At 36.0% G+C, this 20,207-nt stretch overlaps 1 protein-coding gene across 2 annotated transcripts; it reads right to left on the bottom strand.

The window, feature by feature from the left end:
* Nucleotides 678-19,067, bottom strand: LOC105174106 (1,4-alpha-glucan-branching enzyme 2-2, chloroplastic/amyloplastic). Of its 2 annotated transcripts, none has more exons than XM_011096099.2 (22): nt 18,672-19,067; nt 17,542-17,723; nt 15,600-15,898; nt 15,262-15,360; nt 14,423-14,465; nt 13,996-14,055; nt 13,677-13,757; nt 13,280-13,396; nt 12,843-12,926; nt 12,143-12,264; nt 11,871-11,990; nt 9,936-10,065; nt 9,725-9,835; nt 8,817-8,945; nt 7,253-7,356; nt 6,732-6,876; nt 6,110-6,257; nt 5,876-5,976; nt 4,701-4,778; nt 3,024-3,179; nt 2,048-2,122; nt 678-1,250 (listed from the first exon to the last, which is right to left on the bottom strand). In XM_011096099.2, exons 1-22 carry the CDS (start codon nt 18,805-18,807, stop codon nt 1,116-1,118), a joined length of 2,655 nt encoding a protein of 884 aa, XP_011094401.1. In that variant the 5' UTR covers nt 18,808-19,067; the 3' UTR covers nt 678-1,115. The 2 variants fall into 2 exon arrangements, with proteins under 2 accessions (XP_011094401.1, XP_011094402.1); XM_011096100.2 differs by having other exon boundaries at nt 17,569-17,723; nt 18,672-19,062.

Raw genomic sequence — 20,207 nt, 5'->3', positions numbered from 1 at the left:
GATCATTTTCCTTTGTCATCTATTTTTTGTGGAATCTCTTTCGATCTTGAGAAGTGCAATTGTGTGATGTACAAATTGGTCGGAGACTCGGAGTGATGCTCTCTAATGGTCCAAGAGGAGGGTTGTGTATGTCATAATTTTCTATTGATGTTTTCTTGCAATGTATCTAAAGAAACGTGCACGGAATGTAGGTGGACTAACATACGACCTTGGATGGTCAAAAGCTACATGTTGATGTAACATATGCATAGCCTTTCTGGATAGAACATTACTATATGCTTTGGGTTTGTTCATTATTTTGGGCCTATTATAAAACTCAAATTATCGATTTCTAGTATCAAGAAAGTGAACATTGGATTTCATCAACTTGTACCTGTTCCATGTTTCTTGTGATGCTAGTTGAAGTTGCAGTTATGTTGTATATGACATAGATGTGAGCTGAACTGCCCCAAACGTTGAATTGTGAAATTAAAGAGTTTTGTTGAATAGAGTGTTTCTTCTAACCAAGTAGCCAGAAAAGTATGGGTGTTTAACTGCGGGAGGAAACTATTTCCCTTCAGCCAAAACAACGCTTAGTATGGAAGAGCAATGCTTGCAACAACTACAATGGAGGACAAGATATACTATGTCCAAGATGCCAGTGATTGCAAATGGTTCATGCTTCAAGACAGAGACCATACAAAAGACACGTTATACTTGCTTGGGCTCTCATTATTTCAACAGGGAAAAATAGTAGGAGCAGTTCTTAAACAAATGGTGCTATGGCCTATAATTATGTGCTGCTAATGCAGATAACACGGAACTTTACTAGGGGGAAAGAAGGCATTGCTAAGGGAAGTTGACTTCTGTACAAGTACAGAGGCCATACTAACGTTGGATGCAATGATTGACATTCGTGGATATAGCAAGATGAACATCTGTCGCTCATACTCGTACAAGTACCTGAAAATAATCTTGACTACTGCCATTAATATACTTACCAGGTCTCCCTACACTTCCGTCTTTTCTCCTCTTAGTTGCTTCTTCAACTGGTTCAGAAACCCAGATACAGGCGCGCACCAGCATGGATCAATCGTTACCAAAATCAACTAGTGTCAGCCAGACAGCTAACTGTACTAATCGGCTACATACATCTTACTAACTTCAGCATCAACAGGTTCCACTTTATCTTCTGCCAAGGCATAGACTACAGCTGTTCTAGAAGGTGCATAGATAAAAAAAGAACGAGGCCGGCCATCGTGCAACCCTTCCTGTTAAGATCAGGTTGAAGAAAATGTCACGGTCATTCTTTATCTTTCTTTTTTCTGAGAGGGAGTTGAAAAGGTGTTGACAAGTCTACACATGCAAAACAGTTCATCCCACAGTATCAACTACTGGGACTACTAAGATTAAGGTAATCTAACATGCATAACTGTATACAGCATCTAAACATACATACAAAAAATCAACCAGTGGTTTACTTTCCAAACAAATCTAGAATTATTGAGCTGGACATCTTTTCCTTCTCCATATATAGGTTTCAAACAGGAAATTCATAGTTTGCAAATACTGAGTTTAAAATGTTACAATTCCACACTCGTTTGAACTAAACTTATCTGCATTTTCTTTAGATGGACAAAGAACTTGTCCACTTTTGCATGATGTTTCAACAAAGTTTGTTAAACTAAATTGATGAGCAACCGTATGGTCCCCTTTGTTGCTGACAAGAGACTTGCCAAAGTCTCTAGTAGTTAATATTGATTTTATCACATGTCAAAATATGATATGAACTATGAACCTGCAAAAATATAAATAATGACAACTAAAACCTAGATGAAATTATATGCAATTTTAAAGCAATACTTGTCTCTGGTTAATAGCATAAAGGGAAACATTAACTAGTTTAATTTTTTCAATTACTGGATGGAAGAAAAATTAGTTCTAGAACATGGAACAAAGTATAATTGATCAAGACTCGAGTTTTATTAAATTAAAAAATGTCGAATCTAAGAGATTTGACCAAAATGTAGCAGTCAGAAGTGACTTAAACATAGGTATATCAGCTTACAGAGGTAAAATACTCTGCCTCATGATTAATTCTGCTGAAGCCCCCAAATAATGGATCATCTGAGTCCAAAACAACCTGCATAGCGTTCAGCAGAAAAATAAGATGTGCAAGTAAATGCATGATCAAGGAGCAAAATAAATAGGTGGAAATAATCAAGCATCAGGAGCACCTAAGCAGATACAAGTTTCATGTCTCCCAACACCTCATATTATGCCAAATGTAGGCCATAAAGTATCCTCCCAACTATATTTACTGATTAATCACACTATTGTTTCTCATCTAAATTTGGTTCCAATCATGTTGGACGCTGCAATACACATAGTTCTGTTTCTGGCATTTTAGAATTTTGGTTGGGGCGTCACATTCTAGACTTTAGGACCATATATAAACTTCATAGGGCCATCTCTTATATGGGAAACTGTCATCTGCTCGTAAAATCCATATCATCGTAATTTGTTGCTCAAATTTGGGTATCCTAATGGGGTAGTCGCCTTACAGGAGCATGTATAACAGCACTCTTCAAAGGCCAGCCAGAGAAGCACGACTAAAACTGAAGATTGGTGCCTCATCAGAAGTTCCTTTTTAGGGTAAACCAACAATGCAGCAAAATATATATTTTCTTGTCAGAAAATAGCCTTCTTACATATGATAAACCAATGCCAATTTTAATGCCTACATGGGATGCAAATGGCAGAAGCTAGGATGAGGAAGATGCTGGAACTGTGTTCAGGAAGACCCTACCCTTTGCTCAGATAAAAGGCTCTTTTCTATGTCAGTGATATTCGATAAATGAGAACAAAACTCCTAACAGGGACGAAGTTCTCAATATTGCACTTATTTTACTATGCACAACTTCCTGCTATTGGTTTGTGCAGGTGTATAGAACTAGATATAGAAACAACATCAACAACAATAGAAGAAAAATAAAACAAAAGCAACAATCTTGAGAGAATGAATTTTGTTTGTCTCAACATACCTTGTATTTTCCTGGCTTTAAGCAGCCTACCCGGTAATCTGAATAACTATTACTCCAATGGAAATTAAAGACAAAGACTAAGTCTCCCCTTTCGAAAACAATTATCCTATCTCCTTCATCCTTCCTTGATATATACTGATGCTCTGACGTCATGAACTGCAGAAACATTCGAAGTTAAACTTGTAACCATGAAGAACAATGATCGAGGGGAACCAGGGGCAGTTTGCTCAAAATGGAAGCCTTGAACAATAACCATGGAATAAAATAGACTGAAGTCAGCAAACATCTTGTCCTAAACTGTTAGTTTGAGAGGTTGAGAGCAATAACTTTGGTAGTAAATTAGAAGTCTTGATGAATCTTGGGATAACTAGTTTTGCAAGTTATACAAGCCATCATTTATGTCAATTACTACCTTCTGCTAAAAGAGGTGAGAAACCACAATTATCTGTTCTTGATTTCTGAGGCAACTAATTTCCCATGGTCTCTTGGGATATAGAGTAACCGTTTTCCTACTCTGACGTTTTGCAGTGGCAAAGAATAGGAGATTACAGGAATTTGAACATGAAGCTGCCTCAAGACTCCAATACCTAGAGAACCATCTTCTACCTCATTAAACCAGAAAAGAGTAGTAAATGATACAAGTTCAATAGCATAGAAGCAGTTCATTAGAGATGAACCATTCTATAATGTTTGATTACTATTTCTGGAAAGAGAAAAGAAATCCTTCCCCTCTGAATCATCTTATGCGTCCTACCACCCACCATTGCTGTAACAACCTCCATATAGCCTCAACCATTAATCTGCTAGAGATAATACGCAGTGGAATAAGAGAATCTACCAATAACGCAAGGTCCTGTAGAAACAACCAATTGGAAACAGGAAAAGATACTGTTGCCCGCAAATCTGTTGAAATTCTTTCTCAAGACTTCGTAAATAAAGATGACATAATGTTGTAGTCCTTAGAAATAGGAACAGAAGAACATAGTGTCATGTTGAAACTTTTTCCAGCCCATCACCATTATATATGATAGAAATTCCAAGACTCTAGGACAAAACCTCTTCCCAGAAACCTTTCTAAAAATCTCACCCCAAACATTTTTGTTACGAGAATTTGTGTTGCTAGAGGAGAAACCAGAAGCAATCATCATTTCATTTTTGGGAAATAACTTGGAACCTATCCAGAATGAAGTATATTCAATTTTGCTTCAAATTTACCCCATATGATCTACATCCTCAGAAGGATATTTTAAAACTAGCTTAGAGTTGGTTACTTCATCAGCCAACCAGAAATGGTTACTGTCATTGAGGGTTTTTTTAGTAAAGAGCATGCTCAACATTACAAGTATAAAGTTCTCACCAGTCTCCGAAAATATCTTGTTGGTGTTAAACAAGATAAATGCATACTCTTTACTAAAACCTCAAGACCTAACCTGGAAGAAATATTACTTAGAAAATGATCCAAGCCAACATGTAATTCATGGACCTGGGAATTGCTTTGAAAAGGGATTCAAACTTGCAGAGTCACTATCCAATTTGTGTACCATTTCATGAGAAAATCTACGGTTTATGCATTTCCAAATCCATCAAAATATCTGTTTTAATGAATGTTAGTTCTGCACGTAAGAAACAGCAAATCACTTAAATTTAATGAAAGCAAGAAGCGCAAGGAATACATACACCATATTTTTCTTCAAGATGCTGCATTGCTTGGTCAAATTCTTGCATTCCACGATATCTTAAATAATCTGCATCACCCTGAATATGCATCAAAGTTAAATTGGAGACAAAAATGCATTTGCTGCGGAGATCTATCTTAAGTGATTATATGGTAGAGTGTCAAAAGATTTCTCTGTGCAATGAACATCAAAAAAAGAGGAAATTCAAGCCTTCTACTTTGATTTTCTCATTTTTCTACTATATTATGCAAAATGCATAGTTTGCATTAAGACAAAGCATAAGTAGCTATGAGACCCAAACTTAAATGATGGAATGCATTCATATATTATTTATCTACTGTTAGCAATTGTGAATTGATATTGAAGCTCAAGGGCATGGGGTGTTTGCTGACATTGTTGACCAACAATGTTTGAGATCTGTCCTTTTTGACGAAATATAGAGTCAGATCAAGAATTTTATTCTCCTTCAGGATGCACAAGCAAGCGGATAATGTCAGTCTCTGAAGCAAAAAACCCTAAAGTTCCATTTCACTTTGCCACGCACTGCTGATCTGCAGGTCTTGACAACTTTCTTCATTTAATGTTTTCATTCTTCAGGGACCCAGCTACACCTGTTATTTTCAGCAGCATAGCATTTGGAACCTTCCATCTCACTTACCACAGCCTCTCACTCTATAAAGTTTTTTAATGAATCATAGTCTGTCAACTTTCTTTGCAGCATACACCTTCTAGCTTCAACAGAAAATTACTGCCAACTAAGATTCATTTACAGCACCATTGCTACTTTAGGACATCTCTATAAGGCCCAAGCATCCCCTTCTACATATCTGATTATCATAACCCTTATCTTCCAGATCTAAGGATATGAAAAACTAACTAGTTCTCTCTTTTGCTTGTCCAGGATATTTTTCCTGTGTGATCCACAGCTCAGATCCTTGGTTAGTCTTCCTCAGAGTCATCCCCAGATCTAGTCAGATAAGCCCATAGTTACTGAAATTTCATGCTTCACCCCTTAATAGTAAAGTTGCAGGCTCTTATTTCATCCACCCCATGACTGATAATCAGACATTTTTGCAAACCACTTAATCATCTAAGCAAATGCCCAAGCAAAGTAGGAAATTGCATGATGAAACCTAAAATTCAAAATAAATTGGCTCAGGTTTGAGCAAGGTATACCAGATCGAATCTACGCCTGCACTTGTCATAACTGAAGTTATTCCCTGGAATAACTGCGCCACCAGGAAGATGTTGATCGCCTCTAGGAAAATCTATCCACTCTGATTTAAAAGAGGAAAGGGTTATGACAAGACTTTTGTGTGTTAAAATTGAAAAGTAAAATTTTCAGATACATAAAACATAAAAGTAATTTATAATTCAATTCTTGCAACAAGTATTACAATTTAAACATACCAGGATGTCCAAATTCATTTCCCATGAAATTCAGGTACCCTTCTCCACCTAACCCCATTGTAATAAGCCTTATCATTTTGTGTAAGGCTATTCCACGATCTATTAAGGGAGTAGATGGTCTATCCAGTGCCATGAACTCATACATATCCTGCAAACAAGATTCAAAAAACAACAATAAGCTTAAATCTGAAGTGAACGTGCATTATTTCTTAAAAGATTTCCTTTTTGCTGTCACTGACTATTGCAAATATATAATTTCATGTCTCTTTAGAAAAGTAAAAAGAAAGCACATCCAGAAATAAAAGAGGAAGCAATTATGATGGAGTTTGTTAGACAATGGCTTGTGATACATGGATTACTTGCTATCATTAAGTAGTCTGACTAATCCCTATTCCCGCACAATGTTCCTGATTTGTTTCACTGCCTACTGTACCATTATTTCTTAAATGAACAAAGGATTCATCATATTTTCAGTTGAACAAAAAATATCTGTCCCCAGTCTTAGGGAAAACTGCTCTAACAAAAATTGTGAAAAATCAGAGCCAAGTATATGAAAATCAGACATGATTTCAGTTAGAAATATAACTGCTCAATATTAAGTAAATGTACGTGTATGCGTCACCTTATCCATCAACCAGAATGCAATAGTTTTATCTCCAACCAGCGCTTGGTCATGACTTTCTGCATAGGCAATACATTTTTCCAGCCACCTTCTGTTTGTAAGAGTGTGTATAATATCTCCCATTTTCCAATCTTCATCCCTTTTCCTGCATTAAATAATACAAGTAAAAGAGAGATAAACACGAGTAGTTTATAAGCAATATCCAAATTTATGGTTAACCAACATGCATTGAGTTAGATAACAATAATAGAAAAAGCTAGCAATTCATCTTGTTCAGTGACAACTTAAAATGCATTTAATTGAACCTAGAAGCAGATGAAATTTGTTTAGTTGTTTGGTCTTGTGTATTTTTCATGCTCCTTTTCTTCCTCACCCCGAGGGACAGAAAAGGAAATCAAGTAAAACAGGACTCCATTTTGTAGAATCTGCATCAAGCACTTTTTCTAATCTCCTCATGCACAAACAATAACCCGAGGAAAAAGTCAGATAATACTCATTTCAGAGCTTCAAGGGCAACATACTTGAGAATTTCTATCCACTTATCAGCAATTGCCATGTGTAGGCGATAGTCAAATCCAACCCCACCGTCTTGAACAGGAATACAGAAAGTTGGCATGCCACTGACCTGAAACTCACAGAAATTTTCTAACGACTTAATTCACAAAGTTAATATCCTTTTACAAAAACAATGAATGTTTTACTAATAAAGCATTGGAATATGCATGCATAAAATGTTATCAATAGTGCCTTCTTATTTTTTATCAGGGACAAGAAAACACCAAAAAGTGGAGATGAAAATTAATTGCTTCACTTCTCTAAATCTAAAAAAATCCATAACCGTAAAATAAAAGATACAACACATAAATCACAGGCGCAATAAATTATGCATACATTTTGGTAAGCTAACATGGTGTAAAGCATGCATGGGAATGCACCACTGGTCCGAAAATCACACCATTCAACAACTATCCCATTTCATCAACAAAAATACTCTCAGTACTTTTCCAGATTTTGCTTGGTGTATTTCAGCAAATAGCAAGTGTTTAACCGCCTTCATTGTGTGTATGGGCAGCAGAAGAAAGATGAAACGGAAGGATCAGACAGCTAATAGAGAGGTGGTACCAAAAGTAATTCTTTTTTGTCCATATTACGAGTCCCCTCTCTTCCTGCTCATTACATTCACTAAAACACCTGGGTGATTAACTGTTCAAAGCTGCCTTCTTTTTTCTCATTGTTTCCCTCTCAAGTTGGAAATAGCCCTAACTGGGGTTGAGAAGTTGAGAGGCACAGTAAACAAAGTTGCCTGCAAATGTTTTAATCTCTGATGGTGCAAAGCAAAGGTGGTAACTTACATGTCCCACAAAGTAAATTTGAAAAAATTAGTCACTGAGTTCAATAGCAGCAATCATTGAGCCCCACAGAAAATATCATAAGGATTGAATAAATTCAAGTTAGGAATAAATATGACCAGAGCCTAAATGAATTTTTTCTGCTAACTTACGAACTCACTGAGCTTTGTTCTCTGTTATTGATACCTATCCACTTCCCTTTCACATAGGTCAAATCTTCTACTACCTCCAACATGACGGTTCAGTTTGAGAAATATTCATCATGTCCCAGCTCTATATTTTAGTTCTTATAAGGACAAATGCAATAAACTTCTCATTTATGCAAGATAAAATGATGTATGTGCTTATATGCATGTCTACAAATTCAAATATTAAAAAGTGAAATTGTCTGGTCAGTTTTTGTTGGAAGCAGAGAAATGGGACTCAAAAAAGATAGCCAAGTAGCATGGGGAGTAAATGAGTTCATTAAAACATACTAGTATTCGTGAAGAGATATATTAAGACGAATTTCTTATAGCAGAAAGTAACTAGCCAATGGGAGAGCCTCTTTTCATACTTTATTTATCTGAGCATCAAAGGAGACAAGGAAAGAGAAGATTTAAAAAACCCAGCTTTATATACTCCCATCCCTCCCCAAGAAGGGGCCCAAGAAACCTTTTGAACAATGACCAAAACAAATGGAAACAAATAAATGAGGCAGGGCATACATTGTTTTAAATGAAATAAACAATCTTACATCTTCACCAACTGTTATGGCTTCAGGAAAGAGCCCATGAATGAGATCATTAACCAGCATCAGGTACACCATAGCATCGACATCTGTTGCGTATCCAAAGTACTCATTGTAGTTCCCAGTAAATTCCGTCTTTTAACAAAACAAATATATTAGTCTGGATATCACATGGATAAGATCGAAGAGTAGAAGATGCAAACAGAAACAAAATATGCTCAAATGATTTTCAGAAAACTGGATGTTCTATGACGGGGCATGTGCAAATCAGAATATTCATAAAGCTAGAAATCATGCGTTCATATAATAAATTTACATCTTAAGGTAGTTCACCACATCAAATTTACAGTTTCCTAACAATTAAAACAGAATAGGACGGTTCACAGTATATGACCCCACTGAGAACCAGACATACAATGTGTACAATCAAAACTGAGATTTCATACTTGTTTTATTTTCAACATGATTGTCATTTAGTAACAAATGATTGACTGTTTTTTTAATTAAACATCTAAATGCATAAGAGGAACACAGGACAGCAAAAGGATGAAAATTGACGGGGCGACATCCTAAATTATAAATGATTAAGAAAAAGATCATCTCCTAAGCACAGAAAAGACCTCGGGGACAGGCAACCCCATTTTCTGAATGACCTAAGTGAATATTCCAAAAAAAGAACTTGATGTCATCCTATCCTACCATCATATTTTTAATTGATATGAAATGTGAAGCAACGATTATCAGATTTATGAAACAGACTTGTTCAGCAACACAGGATGTGTTTTCAAGCTGAGAGTATTCATGATTTTAAATACTTCCACTTTAGGCCTGTAACATACATGTTAATCATGTCATAAACCACATTACTCAATCAATTAGCAATAACATGCTGCTACTAACCAATAAGGCAGTACCTGGAGACCATGGTGAGTATACATCATTGATGTCACACCATCAAATCTGAAACCGTCGAACTTGTACTCATCCAACCACCATCTTGCATTAGAGAGGAGATACCTTAAAACCTAGGGTTAAAATCATATTAGATGCCAAATAATATTATTGAAGCAAAACTAAAAATATTCACATATTCTATTGTAACTTCTGACATCAGAAAGTACATACTTCCCATTGTCCATAGTTAAACAGACGAGAATCCCACATCCAATGATAACCCCGCGGTCCAGAGTGGAAGTAACAGCTATCAGTGCCATCAAACATGTTCAATCCATCCAAAGTGTTCTTCGATGCGTGGCTGGAAATATTGAACTTTTTTCAGTTGAACGATAAAGATGAAAAAATTTCTTCAATCGAGACATAATTTAATCCAAAGATAAGCAACAGAAAAGGGAGGACCAAGGGCAAAGGGTTAGGGTGGTGGGGCGGGGATTATGGACGAAGACGACTTGGAAGACATATTATGCAACAGATAATTTGCAACCATGTATCAAGGACCATTTTAAATCCCGCTATTCCAGACAACTAAAGCTGTACAAGGCAAAAAAGCAATTTTGAGACACGAAGTTGATTAAATGTTTTAAAACAACTCAATAGCCTCTCAAAGACTAAAAGCATTAAATTTCAATAATTATATTTTTATCTAATCCGATTAATGTGTTCCAAACAGTTACCACCTGGGTTTCTCCATAAAATTGGGCTGGATATCTTAATTCAGCATGAGAACTTCAATGGTTAGGTAGATGATAGAAGATTTGTACAAAGAAAACAGTAGCACAGCTCATGATCCAAGCTCTATATGTTTGAAAGTCAAAGGAATGCCTAAGTGTCACAAAAGAGGGTTTAATTGCTAACACAGAATCAGTATAATTTCCTTATTGCATAGCTTCTTCAAATGAAAATATACTACACTACCTTCATCCCCCCACCCCCCAACACCATGCACACACTTTCCATAGTTTCTTTCCTGATTACACTAGCATGAAAGTCTGTGCCCATCTTTTTCCACTTATTTAGTGTTTGCAAAGCAGATGGGTAAATTAAAGTAGTTCATACAGAAAAGCTGCAACTTGGATCCTATGTGAAACTCATGAAGGAAATAAATAGCATACTTAGCTTTGATGAAATTCAACATATACTAGGTAGCCAAGGATATCATCTGTATCGCCAATCATGTTCAGAAGATGTTTCATGTTTTATCACTAAAAGACAAACCAGGTTTGAAAACAAAACAAATATAGTTTCACGCCAATGCCTCTCTACTTTTACAGAGAGCAGCTAGAAGATAAAATTGACCACCTTGTTAATATCAGATTCCAGTGCCTTGTTTTGATGAATGTGATTTGAAAAAAATTAGGAGCTAAAGAAGGCCATGAATAATGTTGTCCTGATGGTAGAAGGAAAAGATCTTAAAAATTCTCACAACATAAGTCAAATGCTGCAGCATATTGGATCAAGAATGAGAAGAAAACAGCTATAACCATGTGAAATCAAACACATTGTAAAAGTATGTTTGCTGTTTCAATTAGATGCAGGTTAATGGCCCACAGTTATACTTAAAATCCAGTACATGGTTGCATTACCATAAGAAACCAATAGTCAGATCTAAAATAGTCAATCTGATTTACTTGTGTTAATATTTTTTTCCAACTGATTGGGTTTGAATGGAGGAACTCATTACACCCTCTTACTTAAGTGTCCATTTCTAATTTGGTAACAGTACCATGTTGCTTCACTGAGAATCACCGCATTATGATGGTTGCTATTTTGTAACACGTTTACTGGTAAATATATAATTATGCTTCTAAGGAAACATTTGATTTTGCAAGCACATAGAGAGTAAAAGAAATGAACTAGAATTGGTGTCATCATTCAAACTGTCGCAGCTTCCTGGAATAATTTTCCGCAATCTTATGGAATGTCATAATCTATGCAAGAGTAACAGATATCTGGAATGGAAAATGGTACTTAAAATTGAACTGAGCTTCTCTACTACTGTTGTGGACTATCCTTAGGGAACATAATGTACATCGACTGCATTTATGCACTAAATAATTCAGATTTATACTTCATAGATATTATATCGTGGAAATTTAATTATACCTGTGCACAATATCCATGAGAACAACCAAATCCAGCTCATGAGCTTTATCTATTAAAGACTTAAGCTCATCTGGAGTCCCAAAGCGACTGCTTGGTGCAAAGAAATTTGTCACATGGTAACTGAGATAAGGAAGTGAAGACAAAATTCTGTCAGAAGCCAGAAGCCAAAAAAGGAAGAGTGGAAGAAGAGAATTCACAGGAATTTGCACAACTACTACACTTTATACTAACAAAACCAAACTACATAACAGCTAGTGAGAGGCACATTTTACCCGAAACTTGCATAATATGAATGCTCCTGAATTGCCATTATCTGAACAGCATTATACCCAAGTCTCTTGATGCGAGGGAGCACTTCATCCCTGAAGTTGGCATATGTATTGATCACAGGATCCTGCATCCAAGGTCAAGAATATAGCATAACCCAGTTAAGATACTAAGTACCTGACTATTAGAACTTGGGAACAATATAAAAGATATAAAAGCCTAAATTTTTCAAACTAGCTAGGAAATCATCAACTATTTTGGTTAAGTTTGCGAACTTCTTGTGGCATCATGAACCTTAAGAGAAGCAGACATGTATTTCTGCCAAGAAAACTTTTAGCACTTGGTGTTGATGGTGTTGAAGATCCCACCAAGAATCAATTATAGCATACACTATCTTAAGAGCTTATCCTTAGGTGGTTTTCAGTGCAACATGTGTTGACCAAATTATGCATAATCAATTAAATAATTGCTAGCATTGTTGGTGCATTTGGATTCAATAATCAAAGGTTTCTCAGTGCAAATCTAAAGATGCTTCTATCAGATCGTGTATCATTAACAAGCGAATCTTTAGCATGACCCTCCCAGTAATCTGTTTACTGCAGATTTTGGGAAAAGGGAAATTGTTCGTAAATCAACACAGAGGCACTGAAGAGGAAATGATGGAACATGGAAATATATATTATAGGAAAGAGAAGAGACGCACACCTTACTACTCATTCCAACATGGGACTCGTATATCCGGAGTGACTTTGGTTTCTTCGGACGAGGATGTTTAAAAACATACCTTTCCTGCAAAAATATTATAAAGTGCATCCAAAGTTGAGAAGAATAGAAGACACAAATACTACCAGGTAAATCATCATTTAACCCTGACAAACAAAAGAAGCATTGTGACTTTTGAACAGAGAACAAGTATTTCCTATGTGCCCTTTAAATTTGCACATTCATGACTAATGCACCTTTGGATTCCTATGTACACGGGTAAACATGCAGCAAATAAAAAATTAAAATCTAACAAGAAATTTATTTATTTTTTCACTTTTTTGCTTCCCCAGGTCCCCCATCTTCCATAAATCTCATCAGTTTATCCAATAGTCAATAATGTCAAATCAAACATAAACAGTAGAGAAAATTGTAAGTACCTCCTCTGGTGGATCATAATATACTCCATTATATGGAATTTCTCCAGGAGCCTGAACGGAAAACTTTATCCAAGCAGGAATAGAATCTTTCATGCCAGATGGAGTATCCATACGAATCTGAAATTAAAATATATTGGTAAACAACATAGCAAGCTGGCTGTCCATCTGTGTATACCACAGAGAGCAAAGGTCCACACAATGGCAATGATTATTTGGTCATGTGCAATAAACTACAATGCTGTTAAGCAGTCAGAAAATGAGCAATGGCATGCCTAGAGTCTTCTACTAAGTGAAGTTTATCAATAAGAGATTATCGTTTGTTATTCAATTGGACTATTGAGAAAATAGGCCTGCAAATCTTCATGAGGCTGTACCTCATCCCATCAATAAATGTTACCTTTACACGGGAACCATGGGGAATAGCTGGAGACCCATCCACATTGTTTGGTAAAAATATCTCCCAAACGCCAAATTCATCCTGTTAAAATGTTCGGTAAGTCTAATAATGTGAAGGAAATAGAACAGTCTTAACAAGGAAGGTAAATAACAAGATACGGTAGTGTTCTAGAAATACTATAACATCAAGATAGAGAAACAGCTTGTAACTGGAAAAATTTGAGCTGTTGAGCAGAAGAGACCTACTCGTGTAGTTAATGAATAAAACTCCAGCTTTTCTCAATGACTGTGTGATATACAAAGAAGGAATTGAAGCTTACACGAGTCATAACATCAGCATTAGGATTCCAGTTGTTGAAATCTCCAATAAGTGCAGCCCACTGCAGGTGCATAACGAATTGTCAATGTATAATAATCATTAATTGAGTTAGAAAAGGTGAGAGTTGACATAAAAGGAACCCATAATAACAGCAGCCCGGAGGTGTCAACTTGATTTATGACCTGCTACTTTGGCAGCAGTATGCCCTATTACCACATGCATCACTTGTGACAAAATCTATGCTTAAGCCGCAAATCACAAGGACACTAGTTTACAGCATCAGCATGTTTCAGAACCAAAAAAAGAATGTTTACGAGCAAATATAAGTCTAAAGAACAGCTGCTTGTTCAAAACTATTATTTTGAGTGATGAAAAGGATATGTAGAACTACAGAGAAATCTAGTTCCAGTTACACCAAAATTACTAACCTTGGCCCCAGGTGCCCACTCCCTGTAAGTAATACCTGTCTCACTGGCAATACAATTTAAAGGAAATTAGTACTGACACACCTTAAGATTAAAATTCTATTATCAAGCAAAAGCTATGGAATTTACAGAAACAGGATCACTGAATCATACCATCTAGAGTTAATAAAAGAATGATTACCATATGAATAAGAAGCACTATTGTTTCTCATAATTCAATCATCAACATTTCAAACACACTTCAACATTCTCATTGGTTCTGCCAAGAATCAACATAACCTTGTCTTACAGGTAAATAATTAAGGAATAAACCTGAGCTGGTACAAAACCCTGGCTGCTACATTTGCTGTATATCGTTACTCTGATATACGTGCAATCCTTTTGCATTTAAAATCCCACAAGCACATAATATTTCCTTCCTTCTCCAGAACACATGTACAAAGGTGTCAAAGAGATCTTTTCTAACTGGTGTTTTATCATGTTAGATAAAGAAAATTGCACTGCTACAGTATGTTAATGGTGCTAAGAAGATGCCGACATAGAACCTAAATATCTAGCAGGTAAGCTTTCCACCATGTTGTTTGTGAAGTAGGTAGAAACTAATCACTTCTATGGTAGTAGTATTACAGTTATTACTAAGATATAGACATTACTTCATCACATAATTGGGTGTCAATAATCAAAAGCAGTTGACTAATTACAAGAAACACGTGATACCAAATGCACATAAAAAGTTTCTGATTCATCAGGTGCACGCATGTTTTAAACTGTGATTGTCCTCGGAAGACTGTCCAACATATTCAGAGTAACAAAATCACACGTTGAACAGACGGAAAGTGCACCTGCGATTAAAACCTAGTTTTTCATAACCACGAGAAAACTTTTCCAGTCCACCCTCATTCTTGTCAATTGAATCGCGCAATCTTCTATACTGGCCATACCTGTAAAAGACAATATTATGTAGTAAGACAATCAAATCAATCAACTTCTGAAATGCGGACAAATGAAACAGATTCTACCATGCATCACAACAAAAGAGTGCTATAAGGAGATTTAAGTTTAAAAAATGCAGATATTCTCAGACAAACATAAAATTTAAGAGTCTAAAATATATCATTCATATAGCAGATTTAATTGTGGTAGACAAATTTTTTTAGCAAAATTGATCGAACAATCTAACCGATAATCAAGATGTTCACGATGATTGCTCAAAAGTGGATCAATCTCATATATCCTCTGACCAATTCCAGGTTGACGGATGACCGTCTCTCTGACCCTGGAAGTTTCATCACTTATTGTTTTATATGTTGAGTCTGATGTTCCTTCAGATTTTGCATTAACATCTCCATCTAGTATTTGTTCAGAGATAGAGTCTTCCCCTCTAATGGCATCACTGGAACTGCTTTCCTCAACCAAGTTTTTTTCCTCTTCAATTTCCGTTTCATGTTCCATTTCTGAACTTTCAACACCACCCAATATCTAAGGGGAAAAAATCACAAGGGGAGATGAATCAGTGAAGAGGGAAGATATTGCTGATTTAGATATTCGTTCATACACAGTGAATAACAAAGTAAGAAATGCAGGTTTAATGTGTACGGTATAAAAACGTTAAGGAAGAACTAAAGCATGGATGATAAATGACAGAGGACTGAAGCCCCAGAGGCTAAATGTCCCGGGTCAGCTACATTTAAATAGAAGAAAACTTCCAAGAATTAGGCATGCTTGAGCATGTTTAGCATCAATATTCAGATGAAATGCATCTCCCTTCCTTCAAAAATCTTATCAAGGGAAAAGGAAATTAGGCACTCAAAATATAGATGTGAGTTATTTGCTGTAATATGCAATGAGAAGTCTGGAGCTCAAGAAAACACAAGATGCAAGGCAGAGCAACAGAACATGATTCTTATTCACTAAATTTGTAACCAATATGTCAGTTCTTTCTATGTAAACTTTCAGAACCAAGCAAAGGGAGAAACTCGAATGTCCAAATGTCAACAGCTTAGTACATGTATTCAATAGAATACACGTGCTGGTGTATAATTGCACTATGGGAACCAACAAGAAATTGAACTAATTTTCTTTATCTGCTTTATTACCCTAAGAATCAATCATTTACAAACGCTTAGCTATCTTGTAGCAACATTTAAATATCAAAGTCCTTCAACTTTCAAGCGGCACCTGACAAGTAGCTTCCACAACAAACAAATCATATTCCCACAGAATTTTGGCTCTACATTGTGCTCTAAATAAATTTTAAGTCTATAACTTGCTTTGATATTAAGTTCATGTGTTGCAAGGGCCCAGGAATACTGGCAGTAACTTAGTAGAACTTAGGTCAAATTAATTTTCCATATTTTCTAAAAACTTACATCATCAACTCTTAGCTTAAGTTCTTATTTAAATCCTCCTTATAGTTTAAGTACAAGGCACAGTCTGAAAATTGGTCAACTGAACTTTCAAATTAGAATTAGCAGTCAACATCACGACCTTCCTTACCCTAATGAAGCTAAACTGGAAAAGGGATAGGACTATAACCTAAATCATAAGCTACAGAAGTTAAGCCTCCTGCCTTCAATTATACAGCAGGCTAAGTAGTAGAGCTTAATTCTTGTAGTAATACTTTCTTATCCTTTTATTACATCTTCTAATCAATGATGAAACCATTTTACAAAAGTTTTTGCGACAAATTATGCAAAACTTATGCCTGGAAAAGAAAAACAGTGTCAAATTTTTCCAGCCAAAGACCTTGGTTTCTTCCTTTCACCTTTGTTAACAACAGACTACAGGAAGTTCAATACCCATTTCCCATGCAAAATACCCTGACTTACGGTTGTCTTTATAACATGCATAATGTAGTAAAAGGATGCATAAATTATGTAATTAGATAACTATTATGCAGACAAAATGAAGTTTTGGATTTTCGATGACAACAATGGGAGAACTCTACTAAATTATAGCAGCTCAAGCAGCTCCTAAACACAACTGCAAATTTTGATGGGTTTTTATGTCAAATTGAACCTCCAGATTGGAAATGCAGTAAATGTTTATGTGATATCTTTTCCTTGACTTTTTGTGTTAATTTTTTTTCTATGTTCTTTCCCACTTTGTTTCGCTCGATTTACTCTGTATTCTTTTTCATGCTGACATGCCTCAGGATTATCTGACACTATCTTGGGGTCCTCAAATTGTTCTGTTGGAGAAGTGGAGTCATCGTTCTCATTGCCTGGAACAAGGACCTTCTCTGATGCGGTTGCTGTAGAAGATTGGGATCCAGACTCATAGGTCTTTCCACAAAAAATCTTACCTGCAAGCAATAACAAATTAGCCAAATCACTCTAGAATGGTAATTACAGCATAATATAAAAGGGTGGGAAGAATATTTTTCTTTGTAACTTTAACCAGAAAGGAGGCCAATGGAATAATAACAATTAGCAACCATAAGCTTCATCCCTGTGAAAGAATCCAAATTAGTTCGGCTTCACCTCACTTTGAACAACTTGTGTTCTTTTAATTTACATAACCAGTCCAGAATCCCATCCACCATAAAGATCCGAGAAAAGTGAAGCTCTATCCATTATTTAAGCAACTTCATTTTGCTTAACTGTTTTAGTCAGTCTCGAATCCGCCCCACAATGCTAGACCTAATCTACTCTTAGCCCAAACTTGGCTGAACCCAACACCAGAAACAGTTCGGTCAGTTGACCAATTCTGCAAATATTTGCACTAACCATCAACCACCTTGTCTACCCAAAATAGCAACAGAATATCGCATATTCACCCAATCAACAAGTTCCACTAATCAAGAAAGCGAAAATTTTAACAGCAATGCCACATTTATCATTCGAAAGATCCAAAATGAAGAATGCAACAAAGAAGATGATCCCGCAAAGCACCATGAAACGTCAATCAGAACTTGATGATTGGATCAATTACATCGGAATTTCACTCGAGTTTACTCTATTAAACTTTATTCCATACCATCTCATGCGTCACTGCGGTAAAAACACAATTTAACTCCATAATCAATTCCCTTTAGCTCTGATCGATGCGAGAACAGATAAATTTGCACTCGAGCTCCACTGACAACGAAACGAACAAAATCCACGACGCCATTGAAGAAAATGAAAAGGAATAACATCCGAAACAACAACAAAAAATTAATCCAACCAACCACCCCACGTGAAAACACGCATATCAATAAAAGCACATATAGAGACGAACAGCAAGAGTGTGTAAAAGGGATCTCGCTTACGTGAATGAGATTTATTTTTCAAGAAAAACGAGAGATGGGGATTCCTAATATCACCATGCGAGCTCGCACCATTGCTGCCAAGCTTGTACACCGATGGCACAGTAGGCAGGCGCACCCCAGGTAACGTATAAACCATTCTTCTCCAAAAGATTTCCCCGTTCTCTTTCCCCTTTTTCCTTGTTGAACACAATTTTTAAACTAATTCCTTGTGCAGATCTGCACCGCGTTCAAGGTGCCAAGGAATCCGTGAAAAGAGTGGTGATAAGATATATAAGTGAGTGTGAGTAAGTAGCATGTATGTATCTTCAAGGGCAAGGCCAAGGAGAAGCAGCTACGTGTGGAGAGAGAGAAGTTGCATAATTGCATGGGATGGATTGGATGCGTGGGGTCTACTGAACCTCCTGCCTCCTCAGCTGCATCGTCTATTTAGCTAGTGCCTGAAAAAATATCTTTGATCTTCTTGTGTGGGCCAATGGCTCACGTGGGCGGGCTACTGATGAGTGATGATATCTCTCTCGAAAGATCAGCAGATGTATAATATATGGGTGGTCGTGGTTCCTAAGTCCTCACCATTTTGCGTTTTATTGGTTTCCGTTTTAGTCTATGATTTCTTTCCCAAATCAAAGGAACCCACTCTGTCAAAGAGGGCATCAAATTTGCATCATTTTTCGCATATTCTCGTTTCTTACTCTTTTAAGATTCAAATTATAATATCTTCATTTATCTAACAATTTGTTTCCGAATTCATGTATTTAAATCTCAAATAATAAATTCTTGAAATTTGTGTATTTAAAATGAGCGAATTACAATATTTTTTTGTTAAATTTATCATAGTTTTTAAATAATCTCTGTTATTTAAAATATTTATAATTGCTCCTTTGAACTAACGGTCGTTTTACAATATCTTTTGTGACAGTCCATTATATTGACATTTATTAAACGATTATTAATTTTATAGATTACTTATAATTTTCCAAACAATAAAAAATATTTGTAACTATAACAAATTTCAAGGTGAACCCATTATAACTGCCCTATTTAAAATTATTCAATTTCAATTTTAAATTTTGTTTTGTAAAATACTGTTACATCTTAATTCTTTTAATATGAATTACCTATGATATGGAGTTGGTACAGGGGTTGCCTTGAGTTAAAAGTTGTATTCACAAATTATTTGATCAAAATTCTACACTCAAATAACAATTTTAAAATAATATCGGGTAAATTCTAATTATAATCCTAATAATGGTAGATATTAAAATACTAGATAAGAAATTCACACAATATAAAGAACAAACATTAAAATTACATTTAAAGAGGTGGAGCTACACTAAAATACTATATCAAATGGGTACTATAGTCTGTTGTTTGGATCTAACAGATCAAGGCCTGTTTTCCTCCACGGCCCATATAAGGATGATGGCCCATGGGCCGAGCTAGGATCTGGTGAAATGGGCACGTGATTGCTTTCAGTCCAATCCTCCTCTCCAACTTTGAAAATTTGCAGTGCTGCAAATCCGTAGCACTTCTCAATCA

Source organism: Sesamum indicum, linkage group LG11 (assembly GCF_000512975.1).
Source record: "Sesamum indicum cultivar Zhongzhi No. 13 linkage group LG11, S_indicum_v1.0, whole genome shotgun sequence".
Lineage (NCBI taxonomy): Eukaryota > Viridiplantae > Streptophyta > Magnoliopsida > Lamiales > Pedaliaceae > Sesamum > Sesamum indicum.
The sequence above is the reverse complement of the archived record's forward strand: the minus strand, read 5'-3'. Positions and strand labels throughout refer to the sequence as shown.

What these genes read in the sequence shown, in the direction of transcription:
- LOC105174106 (XM_011096099.2), bottom strand. Translation starts at nt 18,807, where the DNA reads ATGGTTTATACGTTACCTGGGGTGCGCCTGCCTACTGTGCCATCGGTG. An exon ending in AGTGGGCACCTGGGGCCAAG is followed by an intron (nt 14,056 to 14,422) that starts GTTAGTAATTTT and finishes ATGCACCTGCAG; the next exon opens with TGGGCTGCACTTATTGGAGA. An exon ending in ATCTTGAAGAAAAATATGGT is followed by an intron (nt 3,180 to 4,700) that starts GTATGTATTCCT and finishes ATGTTTCTGCAG; the next exon opens with TTCATGACGTCAGAGCATCA.